Source organism: Eurytemora carolleeae, unplaced genomic scaffold (genome assembly GCF_000591075.1).
Source record: "Eurytemora carolleeae unplaced genomic scaffold, Eaff_2.0 scaffold130, whole genome shotgun sequence".
NCBI classification, from domain to species: Eukaryota; Metazoa; Arthropoda; class Copepoda; order Calanoida; family Temoridae; genus Eurytemora; species Eurytemora carolleeae.
In genome coordinates this window covers 424,840-444,354 of record NW_019397116.1, presented here as the reverse complement: position 1 = coordinate 444,354, position 19,515 = coordinate 424,840, and the positions used below count along the sequence as shown (strand labels likewise).

Here is a 19,515-nt window from a genome sequence, read left to right as displayed (position 1 = left end):
ATTTTTAAAATGTACCTACCCAAGATACCCCTGTAGGACAAGAAAATTAAAAATATGTTTTACCTCTAGAGCTTTGAGCATTGCAGTGGCAAAAACATCAGCATCATCCTTACTACTGAAGTTCAACCCGTAAACCTAAACATTTTTTTATTAAATTAATTTCTACTGATATATAATAAAGCCGTCAATCTTCAGTGAGGTCTGTTCTCGACTGCAGAATATTTCAGTATTTTTTCTGCTTTTGTACGTATGTATTTATGTATACTATATATGTTAGCTATAGCTAGCCAAACGGCTGGACCGAATTGACTGAAATTTGTTGAGGAAACTCATGGATACCCTGGGGTGGGGGGTGGGTAACATGGGCTATAAAAAATTGAATTTTTTCTTCTTCAAAATTCAACTGGCAATGCCGGGCACTTCAGCTATTTTTTATTAAATGACAACCTGTCATTCGATGAAATTATGACCGATGCCCCTGTCCTTCCTGCGTATCTATGGATAATGCCCCACATTACACTTTATGTAAGCGTGATTTTAACTGACTCTCCATGCAAAGAGTGGCATGACCGATTCACAATGGTACCCGTGATCTTTTAACCGATCACTAATGTAAAAGATAAAGTCGTTTTTCTAGCTTCAAACGTGCTAAAATGGCAAAAACTTTATGGGTTACGGAATCGGACATTCCCCTATATGATTGGAAGGTTACTTGAAATGTTTGCAATGTTATTTTACGCGGATTACTCACCAAAACGTGAACGCGGTATTATGCATACCGCGTTACATACATATATATAATACATATATCGAAGTATCATTTATAATCTTCAGATTTGGCATGTTAGTTTTTTACACCTTACTTAGGGTTGCACATCGTCCCCTGTCACAACTAGGGGGGGGGGGGGGGGGGGCTAAGTGGAATGTGACCTATGACTGTTATAAGCAAACTCGAGTAAATCAAAATGAAGTATAATAAATGATGACATTATAATAAGGAGTAAAATTAAAACTGCGTATTTCAGTTGCTTCTATTATCAGGCACGGAATACGAGAGGAGAAGAAATTGCTGAAATTCCAGTTTGCTGTTAAAGAGCACTTTTTACCAAACTTTGTTTAAAGAACAAGTCTGCAAAAACAGGACGAGTTCGCTTTTTACAAAAACCGAACTATTGAAACAGAACTTCAAATTGGGTCATTGAGTAGCAAACAGACTGATCACTTATATCACATACTTTAATCCTTATATCTAAGCAACTTGATGGTGTAAAAGAATTGTTGACGAAATGTTGATTGACGCTTATTAATAGAGTGGGATGTTTGATTAACAATGGTACCCTAAATAATCCTTTATCTCAGTAACATTGAGGAAGATATCGCCGTTTACAATTCGAAAGAGTTGAATTCTGAAAATTTCCCTAATTGTCTATCCCATAGAGAATCCACAATTTCACAATAAAACTATTTTTAGCAAGACTAACTAACATATTTCTGACCAGAAAAGTTAGGATACTGTTGTGAACAACCCCTTTATTAATAAAAGATCACTTGAAGATTACGCCACAGGTTCCTTTAAAAGAAGAAAGCTGACTAAAAGGATCCCAAGTTACCTGTTTATTATCCCGCCATTGATGAAAGGTAGGAGTTGCTTGGTTATACTTTAATCCCTTCAAGATTGCACAGTTGATCACCACCTTCATACAATTTAAACAATAATTTTAGAAACTTTTTATCTTTAATGAAAAATGTTTTAAATGTGTTGATAATTTGAAATTTTACAACCTTTCAGTGCTTAGGATCCATTTCATATTGATACGGGTCATGAATGTTCTGAAGAAATTTCAAATATTCTTTTCTTTTTTTCCCCGCTTATTTTTAGGCTAAAACTTGATGATTTGAGTTTTGTTGTTGTTACAGTTTTTGGTTGATATTTTACCCTTTTGGATCCGGATCCGCATATATTTGCGGATCCGGACCCTGAAAGTAAAAATGTTGCGGATCCGCAAACTAAGCACTGAAAACTTCAATAACATTTCCTACCTCGTGATCCTGTAGTTTCCGTCCTACAACCCGGAAGGTTGAGTTGATTAAATGATGATAAATATGAACCTAAACAAAAAGTATTTTTCTTCTTTAATCGAATCTTAAATTGGATAGTCCATTGACTTAATCCAGCATGGGTTAGCTAACCTACCTTACCTATTCCATGACTTAATACAGCGCTAACCTACCTTGCTAAGATTATAGCTAGCCTACCTTACTAAGCCCAGGACTTAATCCCGTATGTATTTCCTGACCTACCATGCTAAGTCCATGACTTAATCCAGCCTTATCAGCTCACCTACCTTACTAATTCCATCAATTATTCCTGTATGTGTCTACTTAATTACCTTGCTAAGTCCATGACTTAATCCAGCATGAATCCACTTCTTATTTGTTTCATCGTAAACCATAACACTGGCTCTAGCGGCAGCTATACTCTGCTCAGGCCTTTTCTCACTAAAGAAATCCAAGTTTATTAGAAGAAAACTATTTTAATTCCGATTGTTTACTTTTATATTAATATAGCTAATTTAAATTTAAAGGGATACTGTGATCTCTCAAAGAGAGAAAATTTATGAACGATCTGATTTAATCCATTCAATCAGAAGTAAACAACTCGTGTCTAAAAATGTAAGAAATAAAATCTTTTTCGCCGAGCACTATATTCTTCATATTTTCACCCCAAAATTGGAGAAATGGTGGTGGGAGGTACCCCGAAAAGTGAAAAATAGAAAATTATGATAGTGTTCCATCTTTTACAAAAATTGAGGAATGAATATATATAAATTCAGAAATGTTTATTCATGAAACTGTGACTTTATTTATTCATCAGAGCAATAAAATAAACTGACTTTATTTTATTTTTAGATTGACAGCAAAACTTGATCTTATCTATCATCAAAATTAAATATTTAAAATTAATTTAAATCAATTAAATGCTAAAGAAATAATTCAATTTTAAACACTTAGACAGCACAGTGAGGTAATTCCAGGTTAAATTGAGAGTTAGTAAAAAGTTAACATAAATAAATATACAATTCTGTAACATGTTTAATTTTATGTCAAGTTTGGACATGAGGAGCAATATTTAAGAGAGGGGAGAAGGGGGCCGGGGGTAACAATATTTGCAGGAAAACAGGAGATCAAGAAGTAGCATTTGAGAGCAAGAAGTAAATGATGAAGTAAGAATTCAAGGGCAACATGTTGTCTCCACTACACACTAAGGGCAGTGGGAACTAATATTGAGAGCAAATATCAATTCAGAGTATAGAAGTTGGGAGCAAATTCGTGATATAGCCAGACTAGGGGAAAATTGCTAATTTGGAATAAAAAGGTGATGCAAAAAAACACTCAAAACATTAAGTTAAAAGGTTGGGGAAATTAGTAGTTTGGAGCAAATGGTAGTCTGGAGAAAATAGTAGGTTAGAACAAATGGCTGTTCAGAGCAAATAGTAGGTTGGACAAAAAGGAGGTTGGAGAAAATAGTAGGACTGAGAAAATAGGAAGTTGGAGCAAATATTAGGATGGAGCAAATAGTTGGCTATTGCAAATAATTGGTTATAGCAAATAGTTGGTTGGAGCAAAGAGTTGGTTGGATCAAATAATTGGTTAAAGCAAATGGTTGTATGGAGAAAATAGTTGGTTGAGAAAATATTAGACTGGAGCAAATAGTAGGAAGAAGAGAATATTAGGTCGGAGCAAATAGTAGTTTTGAGAAAATAGTTGGTTGGAGCAAATAGACTACAGAGAAAATAAAAGGTTGGAGCAAATAGAAGACAGAGAAAATAAAAGGTTGGAGCAAATTGTTGATTGCCGCAAATAGTTAGATGAAGCAAAATGAAATTATTAAAGTTTTGACAAACTTTAATAATTTGGGGCTAACTTTTTCTGAATGAAAATTAATTAACGAAGAAAAAATGTCTCAATTACTTTTTCAGTATTATCTTGACAAGGGGCCGGAGGGTCAACTCACCTTACAGGTATTTAAAATCCTGGAAAATTAGTTTTAAAATCCCCGAAATAGTTAAGTATGCCGACGTAATTTGTTACCTTCTAATTTACAAATGAAATGAAAATAAACTGACTTTAGGTGAAAAAGTAACAGGATAGACAATTTCCTACAGTAATATTAAAATCCTCATTTGGGACAATATCAAATTTTATCTTTTTTATTCTTTATTTTTGAATTTAAGGAATATAACCCCATAAATTATTTAGGATTTAAAAAATCTATACTTTTAACCTTGAACGAACAAGAAAAAAATTTAAAAACCTGGATGAAAAAAAAAACACTTTAGTTTCACATAACAACAGTTGCATAAATATATAGTTCCCCCTTGTGATGAAAAACGACATGTTGGGGGATTTTTTTTAGCAAATCTTCGTAGACCTGCCCCATACCAAACAGCTTTCTTTCCTTTTAAAGGGGAAACACGTATATAACATAAACAAAATTTTTTACCAACAATTTAAATACAAAGAACAAAAAAAACTTTATGCAAAAAGAAGACAAACAGAAAAAAACTTAAGATTAAGCAGAAATATATAAAAAAAAACATGATGAGATAGGTTGTTATTATAAATGAAGACACTTAATAATACAATATCACGATTTTGAAACAGAATCCAACAAAACATTAGCAGAATATCAATACAAACTGAGAAAAGAGGAAGAAAACGCATATATCCAATTCGAAACAAGGAACAACAGAAAAAAATTAATGATATAAAAATAAGGATAAGAAATATGTAAAAAAACACAAACTTAAAATCACAGATTAAAAAAGGAAACTGAGTTTAGAAAAAAATGACAATTCGGGTGAATCAACCCTTTAATAGAGGGGGAAATTTAATTTACAGAAAACGTTAACCCCTGTGATAAATTCATCTTGATTTCCTTGAAAGCTTGACATGGGGCAGGTTCTTAGGAGTTCCCGCAAAAACTTACACTGTCATGATTGCTGTGGAAAGCTGATGACAGATTGATGAATTAGAACCAGGGGTAAGTTTAGTCAAACATTGAGGTGTAGCAGACCCAGATTAAATGTTGGTGTAGCAGACCCAGTTTAGATACTAGTGTAGCAGACCCAGATTAGATGTTGGTGTAGCAGACCCAGTTTAGATATTAAATAGTTGAATGATTGAATGGAAAGCCCTTGTTTTCACTAATTATTATTTGTTCCTCTACTCTGCCGTGTGAGAAAGGTGAGATATAACTGAACTGAACTATAAAATCAAGCTCACACTACACTAGATAGATAGATGGATGCATAGATAGAAAGGTAAGCAGATGGATAGATGTATAGTTAGGTAGATAGATGAATAGTTAAACAGATAGATGATATAAATACTAATAGATTGATAGCTTCTATATATATATATAAAGTTGTAATCTCTGTTTGGGTGTTTGTTTGTATGATCATAACTCAGGAACCCGTAGACCGATTTGTCTCAAATTTTGATTTGGGAACTCGGGAACCCACGGGAATATTCTTAGCTTGGTTTTAAGATTCTGAAAGGAGTGGGTCGACATAAATAGCGAACATTAAGTTTCCCGGTAAAATTTTATTATTTGTTCCTCTACTCTGCCGTGTGAGAAAGGTGAGATATAACTGAACTGAACTATAAAATCAAGCTCACACTACACTAGATAGATAGATAGATGGATGGATGCATAGATAGAAAGAAAGGCAGATGGATAGATGTATAGGTAGGTAGATAGATGTATAGTTAAACAGAATGATGATATAAATACTAATAGATTGATAGCTTCTTTATATATATAAAGTTGTAATCTCTGTTTGGGCGTTTGTTTGTACGATCATAACTCAGGAACCCGTAGACCGATTTGTCTCAAATTTTGATTTGGGAACTCGGGAGGCCTACGGGAATATTCTTAGCTTGGTTTTAAGATTCTAAAAGGAGTGGGTCGACATAAATAGCGAACATTTAGTTTCCCGGTAAAATTGATTAAGTGCGGGTAAACGGAGGGAGTAACTATGAGTAACCTTGGCAGCGCTGGGTTCCCAACATGTTTTGAAAGCAAAAAGTTTTTGATCGGTTTTGTTGATATTTCTCCCCTTGTAAGTCAAAATGCTTCTAAAATAAAAATAGACGGATACAAACAGTAAGATAAAGATATACCACTGCCTGGGACAGCATTTAACGAATTTGAGCTACGTCGTTGGAACTACATTTTGCCGGTTCAAATTTAACCACAGATTTAAAAGTTAAATTAAGAATTTGAATCAGCGATTCAAAATTTCAAATTCATTAAATTTGGACCCAATTAGATAAGACTGGGAGAGAGATAGACTAAAACATTGATTGACCGTTAATTAGGTAATCAGGTAAATGAACTTAAGAAAAATATTTGAACTCCCCCCCCCCCCTGCCCTGATTTAAAAAATCAAACTAACAGTAGCAACATCCAAAAAAGGTTACAATAACAATACAACAATGCAATGGAAGGAACTGAAATTAATAAGTTAATCCATGTAAAAATATTAAATTATATATGTTCATATTTTTTCCATTATTCATTAAAATTCCCCCCCCCCCCCGGGGCCTAACCGACGACCCTTCAAAATTTGTATTCTTGTGAAAAGAATTTTAAGGGATTGTTACGCGTATTTTCAAGTGATCTTCCAAGCAAAGGCACACACTTGAACCCTCTAACTGATCTATAATGTTAAAGATATTGTCGTTAACCTAGGTAGAATTTTTATGTGTTTACTGCAGTAGAAATGTCCAAGTCAGTTATGTAAATGGCGTTTTCAAAATTATAAATATTGATATCTAATTCATGCTTGCCAAGAAAACCTTTTGAGGGTAACTTTGTGAATCAAGCATTAGGGTAGCTGTCACTGTAAATTTAACATATTTTCACTTTAAAAAACGCTCAATTAACTAACAAAAAAACTATTTTTTAAATTAACGCTCAATGATAAAAAAACTTTAAAGGGGGAGAGGGATGTAGAACAATCTGTATTAAAGATCTACCCCTGCCTGGTTTTATTGTCTGCTCTATCTAGTTTTGTTTGTTCACTTTAAATACATGATTTGGCTGGAATTCATTCATTCCCTAAACCAGGGCTGCTATGTAATATCTACTTTATATCTTTTCTTTGAAAAACTTTTTTACGCTCTTTTGATTCCCTTCTTTGCAAGGGAAAAATAATTTAAAAATAATAAAAAAATACTAAAATAAACAAATCATATGAAGAAAAAATTGAAAAAACTACATATGAAATCAAATGAAAAGTCTATAAATTGGAAAATGAACTAACATTTTTATTATTTCAAGTAAGCCTCTATTTTAAGACTGACATTGTTTGATTCACAACGGTACCCTTGAAACTTCTATCTAAGTAAAAATGAAAAAGATATTCGTTTTACTCTCAAAAAAGTGTTGAAATATTTTTCTTTTTTTCCTGACTTACGAAAAGAAACCCAAAGTTAAAAATAATCAAATGTTTGATGAAAAAAAAGTTTCTTCATCCTTTTCAAGAGGGTTTACATGGTAACAGTGCTTACGATCCATTTAATTTATTTAATTTTGATGCGGATCCGAATCCTGGATTTGCACTGGGAAAAAATGGATCCGGATCCAGGTCATTTCTTTAAGATTTACTGAATTTTTTTAACAAAAAATAATTTTCAAATTTTTATATATATTTTTCGCATATTTTTATCCCATAACTTTATGAACCATGAAATTATCCAGAAAGCCAAAATCTTGCGGATCCAGATCCGGATCCTAAGCACTGCATGGTAACAATGAGAATCGGTCATGACTCTAAATAAATAGGAGTTACTTTAAATTATGCGTACAGTCCCTTCAATTAGAAGAGAAATAGTTTAACCCTGTTTTTCTCCCTGTTCTAATTCAAACAATAAAAATTCTAAATGCAACTCAACCATTAGCACCCGTATTTGGAGAACTAGGAAACTTACAAATAAAAATATTAGGGGCGTGTGTCCTGTAAACCTAGCCCCGCCTTAATATATTTAAGGGGGGGGGGGCAATCTTTTTTTCTAAAATAATGTTATATAAACATGTTCTTAGTTCAATGCAAACGAAAGAGACTTATATACGAACTTAAAAATATTATGTAATGTAAATAACGTATTTTCATCATTCACAAGTTCGCAACACACTACCCTTTGTAGGATAAAACAAAAACAACTAAAGTTCGCGGATATTTCACGCATTTTCAAAATTTTACTAAATTTGGGCCCAGTCGTTTTGACGTTTATTCGATACAACCGGACAAACAAACGAACAAAGTTTATATAGATGCAAAAATCCGATAGAATTTAGTTCTCGCTGCAGCCGACTCTAGTGTAGATAATGAGAGAAGAAGGAAATGAAGGTGAAAGGTGTGGGAACTTAAACTATGGGNGGGGGGTGTAATTAAGTGTTTTGTATAAGAAAAGTACATGAACTTATTTCATTTATTAAGGAATTCTGATGCTTCAGGCATATGAATTAAGGTTAAAAATCAAAAATTGGAATTGCCAGTATGGTGAGTAAATTAGAAGTGCAAGATACATCTCAATTCGTACGGATCCAGATTAGTCTTCATGAACAACCCAAAATGTCGCGGATATACTAGAACACGGATCCGGATACATCAACCCAATTTAGAGAATAGTGATTTTAGACATAGGGGAGTGGGATTAAACTATGGATCCGGATCCCAAGCAGAAAAGGGGAGTGTGAGATTAAACTTTGGATCCGGATCCTAAGCAGTAAAGGGGAATGGGATAAAAGGAGGGATCCGGACTCTAAGAAGTACCGGGAAGTGAGATAAAAGACTAATCCGGATCCAAAACAGTAGTGGAATAAAAAGATGAACCCGGATTCTAAGCAGTAAAAGGGAGTGGGATAATGGATCCCGATCTTAAGAAGTATAAGTAAATAGGGTAATAGGACGGATCAGGATGCTAAGCACTAGCACTGAAGGGAGCAAGTTAAAAGGATGAATCCGGATCCTATGCAGTAAAAGGGAGTGGGATAAAAATACGAATCCGGATTCTTAACAATGACGGGAAGTAAGATATAAAGACGGCTCCGGATTTTTAACAATGACTGGAAGTAAGATAAAAAACGTCTTCGGATTCTTAACAGTGACGGGAAGTAAGATATAAAACGGCTCCGGATTCTCAACAGTGACGGGAAGTAAGATATAAAAACGGCTCCGGATTCTTAACAGTGACGGGAAGTAAGATAAAAACAGCTCCGGATTCTTAACAGTGGCGGGAAGTAAGATAAAAAAACGGCTCCGGATTTCTAACAGTGACGGGAAGTAAGATAAAAAAACGGCTCCGGATTCTTAACAGTGACAGGAAGTAAGATATAAAATCGGTTGAATGATGGTTGTTTGTATAGAAGTGAAATAAGGGGCGGTGACTAATTAAGATTAGAGAATGGTGGGGGCATCTGGACTCAAAATTACAGAACATGTGTTCATTCAAATTATAAGAGATAAAATCTAGAAGTAAATTAAAAACTTTTCAGATAACAATAAGATTAAGAGGTTTTCTCCTTGTCTTTCCAATGTTTCATATGTTAAGGTATCCTTCAAATCTTTTTCTCATCAAGTATGAATTAGATGTCAATGTTTATAATTTTGAAAACTGATTGTATTTAATGCATTTTTAATTCAGGAAAACATACAGAATCATTGGAATAAACATTTTTTAACCTAAAAAAAAGAAAATATCTGCCACATTATTAAACAGATAAGGCGATGATGTAAATCGGACATTGCCATATTTGTAATTGGGTCGCTTTAAATTACACGTACAGTCCCTTTATTAACTTCAACTGAACAATCAAAACTATCTTGAGTACGTATTTTGGTAAGGATAAGAGCATGAAGACAACGCCTGTGTAAAGTGGAGGTCGTATTTAAAATAACAGAATGGACTTCTAATAAATAAATCCCCTTCGGTTATTGCTTAGCTGAATTGGCCGGTCTTGTCCGCGGATTTTTTAAATCGAATTTTGAAATAAAACTTAAATTTTTGAAGATTTTTTTGGGTTAAAAATGGGATAACCATGGGATACCTAAACAAATGTCAGCCCATTCGGTCCAGCAATTTAACCAACTATAGCTAACATACAAACATATTTTATTATTATTAAACAAAACTTTTGGGGATATTCTGGTCCTCTAAGAAGCAACACCCATCAGTACTTCCCCAAACGAAATGTGTACAATCACGCCTGAGGTCGTCTAATCGAAACGAAGATCTTTATTATTATTATGTTGTCGGTATGTTTTACTGGACTCAGAGAAGGTGGTTTCAGTGCCTAGGATTAACTTCATTTAACAAGGATTCGAATCAAGCTAATGAATATTCCAAAATAGTTTTATTTAATTGTAAACTGTAATTCAGTATTTCTTAAAAAAGAGTATTGTTATGTCCAATTCTTTAAAGGTTTAAATACCCCTCCTTAAACAAGCACCCACAAACAAACAAAAAATCTTATTTGTTTTCAATGATACAAAGGTTTCAATTATCTCATGAATTGACAGATTTTTAAACCTGGAGTAGTTTAACAGAGAACTGAGCGTTGAACTCTAGTCGCAGTTCATTAATTACAAACTCAGGTGTTTTTAAAATAAAGTTAAATAGAGGCAATTATTTTAAAGCTTTATATTTGGAGTTTCTGTACAGGACAGGGGTGTATTGTATATTGTATATACTTAGCGCGGGGGATTTAAGATTTGACCAAACGAAGAGGAAAAATCCTAACAGTGAATAGTCTGAAAGGAAAGAGGAAAAGGATTCTTTTGCCCATAAGTTTCCTGGAAAGTCAGAATGGAAAGGGTGTTCAGCATTCATGCTCGGGAAAATAAAAAAATAAGAAAAAAACTTGAAAGTTGAAATTTGAAATTTAGGACATCAGCCTTAATTGGATATTCAGGACATCAGTCTTAATTGGAAATTAAGGACATCAGTCTCAATTGGAAATTCAGGACATCAGCCTAAATTGGAAATTCAGGACATCAGTCTCAATTGAAAATTCAGGACATCAGCTTCAATTGAAAATTCAGGACATCAGCCTCAATTGAAAATTCAGGACATTAGCCTCAATTAAAAATTCAGGACATCAGCCTCAATTGGAAATTCAGGACATCAGTCTCAATTGGAAATTCAGGACATCAGCCTGAATTGAAAATTCAGGACATCAGCCTGAATTGAAAATTCAGGACATCAGCCTGAATTACAAAAATTCAGGACATCAGTCCTAATTGGAAATTCAGGACATCAGTCTTAATTGGAAATTCAGGACATCAGCCTGAATTGAAAATTCAGGGCATCAGTCTCAATTGGAAATTCAGGACATCAGCCTAAATTGGAAGTTCAGGACATCAGCCTCAATTGGAATCTTGAGATAAAAAATGAAAAATCTCATCTGCCAATAAACTTATTCTTCTAAGGTGGCTTGAAAAATACATTTCATCAAATCACATTTGGCAGGGATGGTTTAAGTCTTCTTATTGAGGATTTGACTTTCAAGTTCTTCAAATAAATGTTTTTGGTTCAAACTATAGTAGTGTTGGTTTTATTCACGAAATATTGCAGGGGGCCTCTCACCAAAATTCATTAATGTAAAGTAATATAAATATATATACCCAATGGGATGTAAAATTTTAAGAAAAGAGGGGGAAATGATCTAAGATGAATTTGGGAGAAGAAAAAAATTAAATATATATACAATATGGGGTGTAAAATTTTAGGAAAAAAATGGGAAATGATCTAAGATCAATTTGGGAGAAGAAAAAAATTGGACGATAAAAAGACAAGCTTTTTCATGCTTTTTCATCTTTTATTTCTCAAAAATCTATTTTCTTCTTCCTTTTCCTTTTTCCCCAATTCATCGTAAAAAAGCAAACACACAAAACTTTCAAACGTTTCTTGTATACTTTTTTGGGGGAGGGGAATAGAAAAGGGGCAAGAGGTAAGGGAAAAGAGAGAAAGGAAAAGGGGGAAAGGGTAGGGAAGCGATAAGGGGAAACAGATAAGGAAAAAAACAAAATTAAAAAAAAAAAATAGTATTAGAAATGTTTAAAAAAAACTCAGAGGCGACCTCGAAGTTAACCTAGGGCAAAAAAGCTTCATTTTAATACTAAAATTCCCAAAAATTTCTTTGCACCCCCCTCCCGCCCCAGCAAACTTCTACGAAACTGCGCGGGTTTCAGAAACCTGTAAAATATACCTATTTAAAAATACGAGTCTCACAACTAATATACACCCCCGTTGGTTACCTCATTTTGTAAGGTTTGTGAGTGTCTTGTTCAGGCTCTCCAACAAATCATTTCATAAAATCTTCTACTTCTTAACATCTAACATCACCAGATTGTATTTATTCACTTGTTCACAGTTGAAAACTATTCGTCTCTAAGAAGTTAGCTTTCAGTCCATAGATAATTCTGAAAAATAAAAATATGTAGATGAAGGGGATTGAGTTTATTTATATTTTATATTTTAACTTATTGGACGCTTTATACACACTTGCAGAATTATAAACAACACTTGGGATTTTTTTGAGCAGAGTAAGAGGGTCGGGTCTTTGAAATTATTGTATATCATTATCTTAGTTGTTTATTTCCAATGAAACTAGTTCTAGTGCTGTCCTTGTACGTCACATTAAAATGTTTACAGTTAACACGTCCTTTACTCATATCCTTTTGTTCAATGCCCACTAGGTTTAATAGCCAACTTTTTTGAATACCATTTAACAATCCTTTCTGAACACCTCCAAACCTTTTCTGACCCCATCTTATGAACACCACCTATCCCATTTATGAACACAACCTATCCATGTCTTAGAAGTTCCTAGACCTCTGATGAACTTCGTAAAAAAAATCCCATTATTAGCTTTAAAGATACAATTCTAAATCACTTCCAAATTAATAGGAGTGGGAGAGGGGCGGGGCGGTGTAGGGGAGGTCTAAAAAAGCGTTCTATAAGACAGACCCCATCTTTCTAGCCTAATTCAGTGATATGTAAAGTTCTAGCCTAATTCAGTGATATGTAAAGTTATGGGTCCGTCATAGAAGAAGATTTTTGGACCCCCCAACCTATAAATTTTGTACATGGTTCTCATATGTATCTCATGGATATCATTGGTCATGTGGCCGCAACGCCCGGCCCCCTAGCCTGTCCTCGACGCTGCGCTCGGCCCCCTAACCTGTCCTAGACGCAGCGCTCGGCACCCTAGCCTGTCTTAGCCGCAGCGCTCGGCCCAGAAATTATCTTAGACTAACCTAACCCTAAATAATAAAAAATAAATAATAATAATAACGCTGAATAATAAGTNTAAACAACTTCTTTTGGACAACCCCCCCCCCTTTCCCTCATAAAGAAGATCTCCCTGCACTGAGCTGGCAACTTTTGTGTAAGATAATCATAATCCCGATCGCATGATCTCGATATCCACTGTGGACACTTGAATACTCAACATTTCCATTTAATTTATCCATGTAGAGTACAATTACATCGCGGACATGAGGTGAAGATTAACATATTTAAGCCTCAACAATCTAAATATCTAAAATAAATAAGTTCACTGCTCTGCTTTTATAAATTTTTAATATCATTGGTCATGTGGCCGCAACGCCCGGCCCCCTAGCCTGTCCTCGACGCTGCGCTCGGCCCCCTAGACAAAAAATTACACAATAAACTGTACATTATTATCATAACATTAATGAAGATAAACGTATTTCTCTTAACACTTACATCGTACATTTTATGAGAAAAGCTCAGCTTCCATTTCTAATATTTGTTAACTGACCAATTTTCACTAAAATTCGAAAACTTACATTAAAGTAACAGAGAAAGGGTCTTCTATTTACTAATACTTCAATTCTTGATTTCCTAGTAAGTCGCCATGACACTTAAGATTCATTCCTTTGTAAGTCGTGTCTCCTATTGGTCGTTGGGCGAAAATTATTGAATTATGATTGGTCAGATCTTTAAGAAAATACTGCGCTGCTATTGGATAAAAAGCTCTCAACACTGGACTCCTATTGGCTAGATTTCCATGCTAGGCCCGGCTATTATAATCTCTGACGTCACACCCATCCCTTAAGTCAGACGACAACACCGCAATATTTCTTTGTGATTAACTGATTGATGGTCTGGAATAAAAATAGTTAATAATTAGCGGCATTGTCGCTTGAACAACACAGCTGGTCTTATTTATTTATCATTTAATAACTTCACTAACACTTTACTGAGCTGAGCCTAGGGAGGAAGAACTGAATCGTAATGGACACTGAAAAACCAGGAAATCATTTTTTACTGAATGAATCAATGTTTAATATTTGTCCCTCTGATGGAGCGATTTTAGTTCTTTTAATATTTGCGCTGTATGTAATTTTCTGGGGGGTGTCATTTTTTAAGAAAAATGATTTTTTTTAAGACTTACTTCATGCTTTGGAACACTACCAACAACGATATAATTGGGACTGTGGGTTGTCCTGTGTCCTCATGGTGCTTCCAATAAAATCCAGGAACTACATCATTAATAACTTTAAACAGGTCATTTTTATAATTCTCATCATTTTATTTAGTGCAAATCACTCATTTAAAATAATGGCCGGAATAAAAACCAGTCCAGAAACTACATCAGAAATTCTTCTTTTTATCAACTTTATTTGAAATTAGCCTTTTAGGGCGCTTCGCGCCCATCTTCTATTTTAATTGTGAACATGTTCTCTTTGTGTATATCATAAAACAAAACAAAAAAGTTGGCGGATTTTAACAAAAAATTTCGTGGATTTTCAAAATGTTCAAAAATTTAATGAAAATCGAATTTTTATGGAGACAAATATTTGAAATTTTGATCATTCAATAACCTTCCCTGGGGCCACGTGAGGTCACACACAAAATTTGGACCTGATCGGTTCAGCCGCTTAGACGTTTATTGGATACAAACAAACAGACAAGCTAAATTTATATAACTAGCCTTAGAGGGCGCTTCGCTCCCATCTTCTTAATTAATTGTGAACATGTTCTCTTTGTGTACATCGTAAAACAAAACAAAAATAATTCGCGGATTTTCACAAAAAATTTCGTGGATTTTCAAAATTTTCAAAAATTTAATGNAAACAAACAAACAAACAAACAAACAAACAAACAAACAAACAAACAAACAAACAAACAAACAAACAAACAAACAAACAAACAAACAAACAAACAAACAAACAAACAAACAAACAAACAAACAAACAAACAGACTGAAAAGCCAAATTTATGTATAGAATATATGCAAAAATTACCAATTTATCCAAAAATATATCATAATGAACTAATTATTCAAAATTTCATGTTATTTTTTAAGCACTCTTTAAAAAAATGTTATAAAAAAATATGTGCGATTACGTTTTTAGCAAACAAACAAACTTTTCATCTTTAAATAGAATATGTAGGGGTACTTTAGAATTTGCAAAACATCATAAACAAAAGAGAAAGGTTTAGATTATACTTAATCATATTTTTGATAATTTAAGTGATTTTTTTCTGAAATTAGTGGAAATTGATTTGTTGATTTTCATTTTTTACTTCTGAAACTACAATTTATTATTATTTTAGACTGGTTTTAATACAATGTCCTTTTTTTGTGTATTTTATTGACATCATTTAAAAATTGCAGTTGAAACTAATTTATTCATATTAATTCCAAAGAAAAGTTACTCCTTAAACTACTCGTTAATAACTTTTAAACTGATTGAATGTCTAGGTTGTTGAGGAGGAGGGGTTCGGAGAGAGCACTTGGACAATAGATCTCTGTTTTCTGTTACACAGGTACCCTTCGTTTTCTGCTAAACAGGTACCTACCCTTCGTTTTCTGCTAGACAGGTTTCTACCATTTGTTTTCTGTAAGACAGGTACTTACCCTTAGTTTTCTGCTACACAGGTACTCTTCGTTTTCTGCTAGACAGGTACATACCCTAGGTTTTCTGTATTATCTGTATCCTTCAACGCCTGAGATTCTAAGGTTTCATCCTATACCCGTAAATTGACAGANTGCTAGACAGGTACATACCCTAGGTTTTCTGTATTATCTGTATCCTTCAACGCCTGAGATTCTAAGGTTTCATCCTATACCCCCTTTCATTTTCCTGTATAGTCCCTTACAGTTGTTCCTGGCCCCAGGCAATCCCACCCATCAGCGCTCCTCCTAACGATGCGCATATCAATCACGCCTGGGATAGCCTTGTTAGTCCGCTTAGACATTTACTTTTGCTGGACCCTGGATACTAGCGTACCCGGATGAAGGGTTATCAGAACCCTTAGTACTCTGTAGCCCTAGGTCAACCTCCTTGACACCATTATTGCGAAACCCTGTAAAAATACATCTATTTTCAACCTGATTACTCATGTTTTTTAAGGTTTCAGACCAAGTTCAGTTATCTGACAGTAACAATTGGAATAGATCCTGGATACATTAGAGAAAACTTCTATGACAAGGTTAGTCTACTCTACTTCAAGGATACAGTGATATTCAATAAACAGTGGAATAATTTCCGTCCTAAGTACTTGTAATTATTTATCTTTTATTCCTCTGTAAAGGATTTCAGGAAATATTCCTGTAATAATATTGCTGGCAATGAAATGGTTGCAATTTTGAAACCTTCATATTCAGAGCTACAAAACAATTAAAATTAATATGTTTTCTTTTGTCTCATCTTGAGAGACAAAATAATAGTATAAATTTATAAATACTTTATCCTAGGTCTTGTCAAAAGACTCACATCGAGTAAATCAGAGATTTAGGTAAAATTTTTATTTTTAAGATTTAGATTTAAAACGTTTCTTTATGGTTTTACTATTCTTCTTAAATTTGTTTAAATTAAGTGTTTTAACGAGTTTAATAATTACATCCCTTTATACGTGAAATAAAATTCCGTTGTAGCCTAGAACAGAAAGAGACCTTTTCCCACAATTTTTTTAAATTATGGAAAACTTTTCGCCAAAAGAAACTTATTTTAAATGACACGTTATAATTTAAGAATTTTTAATTTTAATTTTGATTCTATTTTAATGTTTAATTGTATTTATAGCGACGCTGAAAGCCTGGGAATGCATTTGGAGAAGAAATCAGGGAAAATAATAATTTTGAGATAATTGATTAAAAGTATTTTGATAGCTAATNGGGCCGGGGGGTTGTCTTAAAAATATACACCCATTATGTTGCATCGTTCATCCAAGAAGCCAAAATGCGGGTCGAACAGATATAGATTCTAAACACTGCTTCTATTTTTTAGAAGAATATAACCATATTTCTCAATATTTATAATTTTTATTTAAAATTATTGTTAAATGTTTAGTGCCAGTTAAAGAAATTATGGAAAGATTAAAAGCGGTGAGTGCCTCAAATGTATTACTTAAAGGGATTGTAGAGGACAATTCATTTAAAGAGAGACTCTCCGATTCACAACGGTGCTCTTTATCTGATCAACATTGAGGAAGATATTGTCGTTTTACTATCTGAGAAAGTGTTAAAAGTTCAAATGATCACAGTTTTTCAATCTCTGCTGCAAAATCTGCAAGTCACTTCAATTGAGAAAATGAAATCATAATAAAATAAAAATTCTTTAATAATAAAATTTTCAGATTTGAAAAATAATAATTAACTTTTAGATATTTGCTTTGACAAAAAATAAAAGGGTACAATTACGTCAACAGTTTCTTAAATTGGTCCTAAATTTCTCTGTATTCAGCTCTAGTAAAAATATCTGTATTCAGGCCCTCAGGGTCCTATAATAGCTCTAGTAAATATTTCTGTATTCAGGGTCCTATAATAGCTCTAGTAAATATTTCTGTATTCAGGGTCCTATAATAGTTCTAGTAAATATATCTGTATTCAGGGTCCTATAATAGTTTAGTAAATATATCTGTATTAAGGGTCCTATAATAGTTCTAGTAAATATATCTGTATTCAGGGTCCTATAATAGTTCTAGTTAATATATCTGTATTCAGGGTCCTATAATAGTACTAGTTAATATATCTGTATTCAGGGTCCTATAATAGTTCTAGTTAATATATTTGTATTCAGGGTCCTATAATAGTTCTAGTTAATATATATCAGTATTCAGGGTCCTATAATAGCTCTAGTTAATATATCTGTATTCAGGGTCCTACAATAGTTCTAGTAAATATATCTGTATTCAGGGTCCTATAATAGTTCTAGTATATATATCTGTATTCAGGGTCCTATATAATAGTTCTACTAAATATATCTGTATTCAGGGTCCTATAATAGTTCTACTAAATATATCTGTATTCAGGGTCCTATAATAGTTCTAGTAAATGCTAATCAACTGATCTGTGTAACCTGCTCAGATTTTTCTTACACTTGCTATACTTCTTGCCTTAGGTATATTAAAAGATACAGTGAGACTCATAAAACTCTGGAAAAGGAAGATGACATTCGAGAAATTAGAAATTGTATGTGTATTTGATGGTGTTATAAAGCAAATAGTTTTTCCCTGTATCTTGAAAATCAACTTAATAGTGGCAAATGGTTCTGTCTCCATCACACAATTACCTGGGTTTCATGATCATTTCAAGATATCTTGAAGTCGTCTTCCTATTCTACAGTTTTTTGGGTCCCACCTATTATTTTGTTTTCGTTTTTTTGTAAAATAAATACAACCGTATGTAAATGTAATATTGTAATAAAGCAGGTCTATATTGGAAATTTCACTTTGCATCATTTAGAAAAGATTTGTTCTCTCAATTCAAAAAAAAAATTCAGTAATACGCTAACGCTAGCGAAATTTTTTTGGTCAAAATGTTACATAATGGATATCAACAGATCCGTCTTTAAACGACACGTAACATAAAAGTTAAGAGCCAAAATAAGCAATTTTGATCCTCTACTCGAACAATTTTAAAACTATCAAAAATAAATAGGATATTATTCAGAAGCTCTCCAGCCTCCATGCGGATCTTTAGATATCCATAATATGTACTAACATGTTTTATAAATATTTTATTAATTTTTTAAATATTTTTTCCTTTTCTAGTTTAATTTGATCTACTAATATTTATCTTACAGAATTATTTTTTTATCTAAGTTGTTAAAGTTTTTATGCTCCATACAAATTCGATTGAAGCAGTTCAGATTTTTTAAATTCTGTAAAAATCAACCTTTCTTAGTTACTAAATAATAATACTAATTCAAAAATTATTTACAAATACAATCTTTCTGTCGCAACTCAATTCCCATGTTTTTTGGGTCACACTTAATGTAATAAAGTTTAGGCTATGTACAAACAGCTACCAAGGACATTACATAGTTCTGATCGGTACAAACAGGTGACAAAATATTTTTAATCTAAACTTGTGTCGTCATTTATCAATTCTAATTCATTTCTACAGAATAATGTTTGAACATTTATTATTATTATTATTATTATTATTATTATTATTATTATTATTAT

General features: G+C 33.2%; 2 protein-coding genes across 6 annotated transcripts; one reads left to right on the top strand and one right to left on the bottom strand.

Moving 5' to 3' along the window:
- On the bottom strand, positions 1-13,989 carry LOC111712028 (protein enabled homolog). 3 transcript variants are annotated; one of them, XM_023486539.1, is made up of 6 exons: positions 13,884-13,989; positions 12,327-12,491; positions 2,391-2,499; positions 2,041-2,109; positions 1,611-1,694; positions 1-135 (listed from the first exon to the last, which is right to left on the bottom strand). In XM_023486539.1, exons 2-6 carry the CDS (start codon positions 12,329-12,331, stop codon positions 16-18), a joined length of 387 nt encoding a protein of 128 aa, XP_023342307.1. In that variant the 5' UTR covers positions 12,332-12,491; positions 13,884-13,989; the 3' UTR covers positions 1-15. The 3 variants fall into 3 exon arrangements, with proteins under 3 accessions (XP_023342307.1, XP_023342308.1, XP_023342306.1); XM_023486540.1 differs by lacking the exon at positions 13,884-13,989 and adding an exon at positions 13,801-13,872; XM_023486538.1 differs by lacking the exons at positions 12,327-12,491; positions 13,884-13,989 and adding an exon at positions 4,991-5,239.
- Positions 13,990-14,219: 230 nt separating this feature from the next.
- On the top strand, positions 14,220-19,424 carry LOC111712027 (protein GUCD1). 3 transcript variants are annotated; one of them, XM_023486535.1, is made up of 9 exons: positions 14,220-14,350; positions 14,486-14,604; positions 15,806-15,870; positions 16,458-16,536; positions 16,802-16,842; positions 17,130-17,170; positions 17,397-17,431; positions 18,358-18,446; positions 19,337-19,424. In XM_023486535.1, exons 1-9 carry the CDS (start codon positions 14,332-14,334, stop codon positions 19,392-19,394), a joined length of 546 nt encoding a protein of 181 aa, XP_023342303.1. In that variant the 5' UTR covers positions 14,220-14,331; the 3' UTR covers positions 19,395-19,424. The 3 variants fall into 3 exon arrangements, with proteins under 3 accessions (XP_023342303.1, XP_023342304.1, XP_023342305.1); XM_023486536.1 differs by lacking the exons at positions 18,358-18,446; positions 19,337-19,424 and adding an exon at positions 17,899-17,961; XM_023486537.1 differs by lacking the exons at positions 18,358-18,446; positions 19,337-19,424 and adding an exon at positions 17,823-17,884.
- Positions 19,425-19,515: the final 91 nt, after the last annotated feature.

Bases quoted from the DNA above. Each gene is read 5' to 3' on its own strand.
- LOC111712027 (XM_023486535.1), top strand. The intron at 17,171-17,396 runs GGAAAATAATAA...TTAAATGTTTAG, and splicing joins GCATTTGGAGAAGAAATCAG to TGCCAGTTAAAGAAATTATG. The intron at 17,432-18,357 runs GTGAGTGCCTCA...ATCTGTATTCAG, and splicing joins TTATGGAAAGATTAAAAGCG to GGTCCTATAATAGTTCTAGT.
- LOC111712028 (XM_023486538.1), bottom strand. The intron at 2,110-2,390 runs GTAATTAAGTAG...CTTTTTGTTTAG, and splicing joins TAAGTCATGGACTTAGCAAG to GTTCATATTTATCATCATTT. The intron at 1,695-2,040 runs GTAGGAAATGTT...AATTGTATGAAG, and splicing joins GGAAACTACAGGATCACGAG to GTGGTGATCAACTGTGCAAT.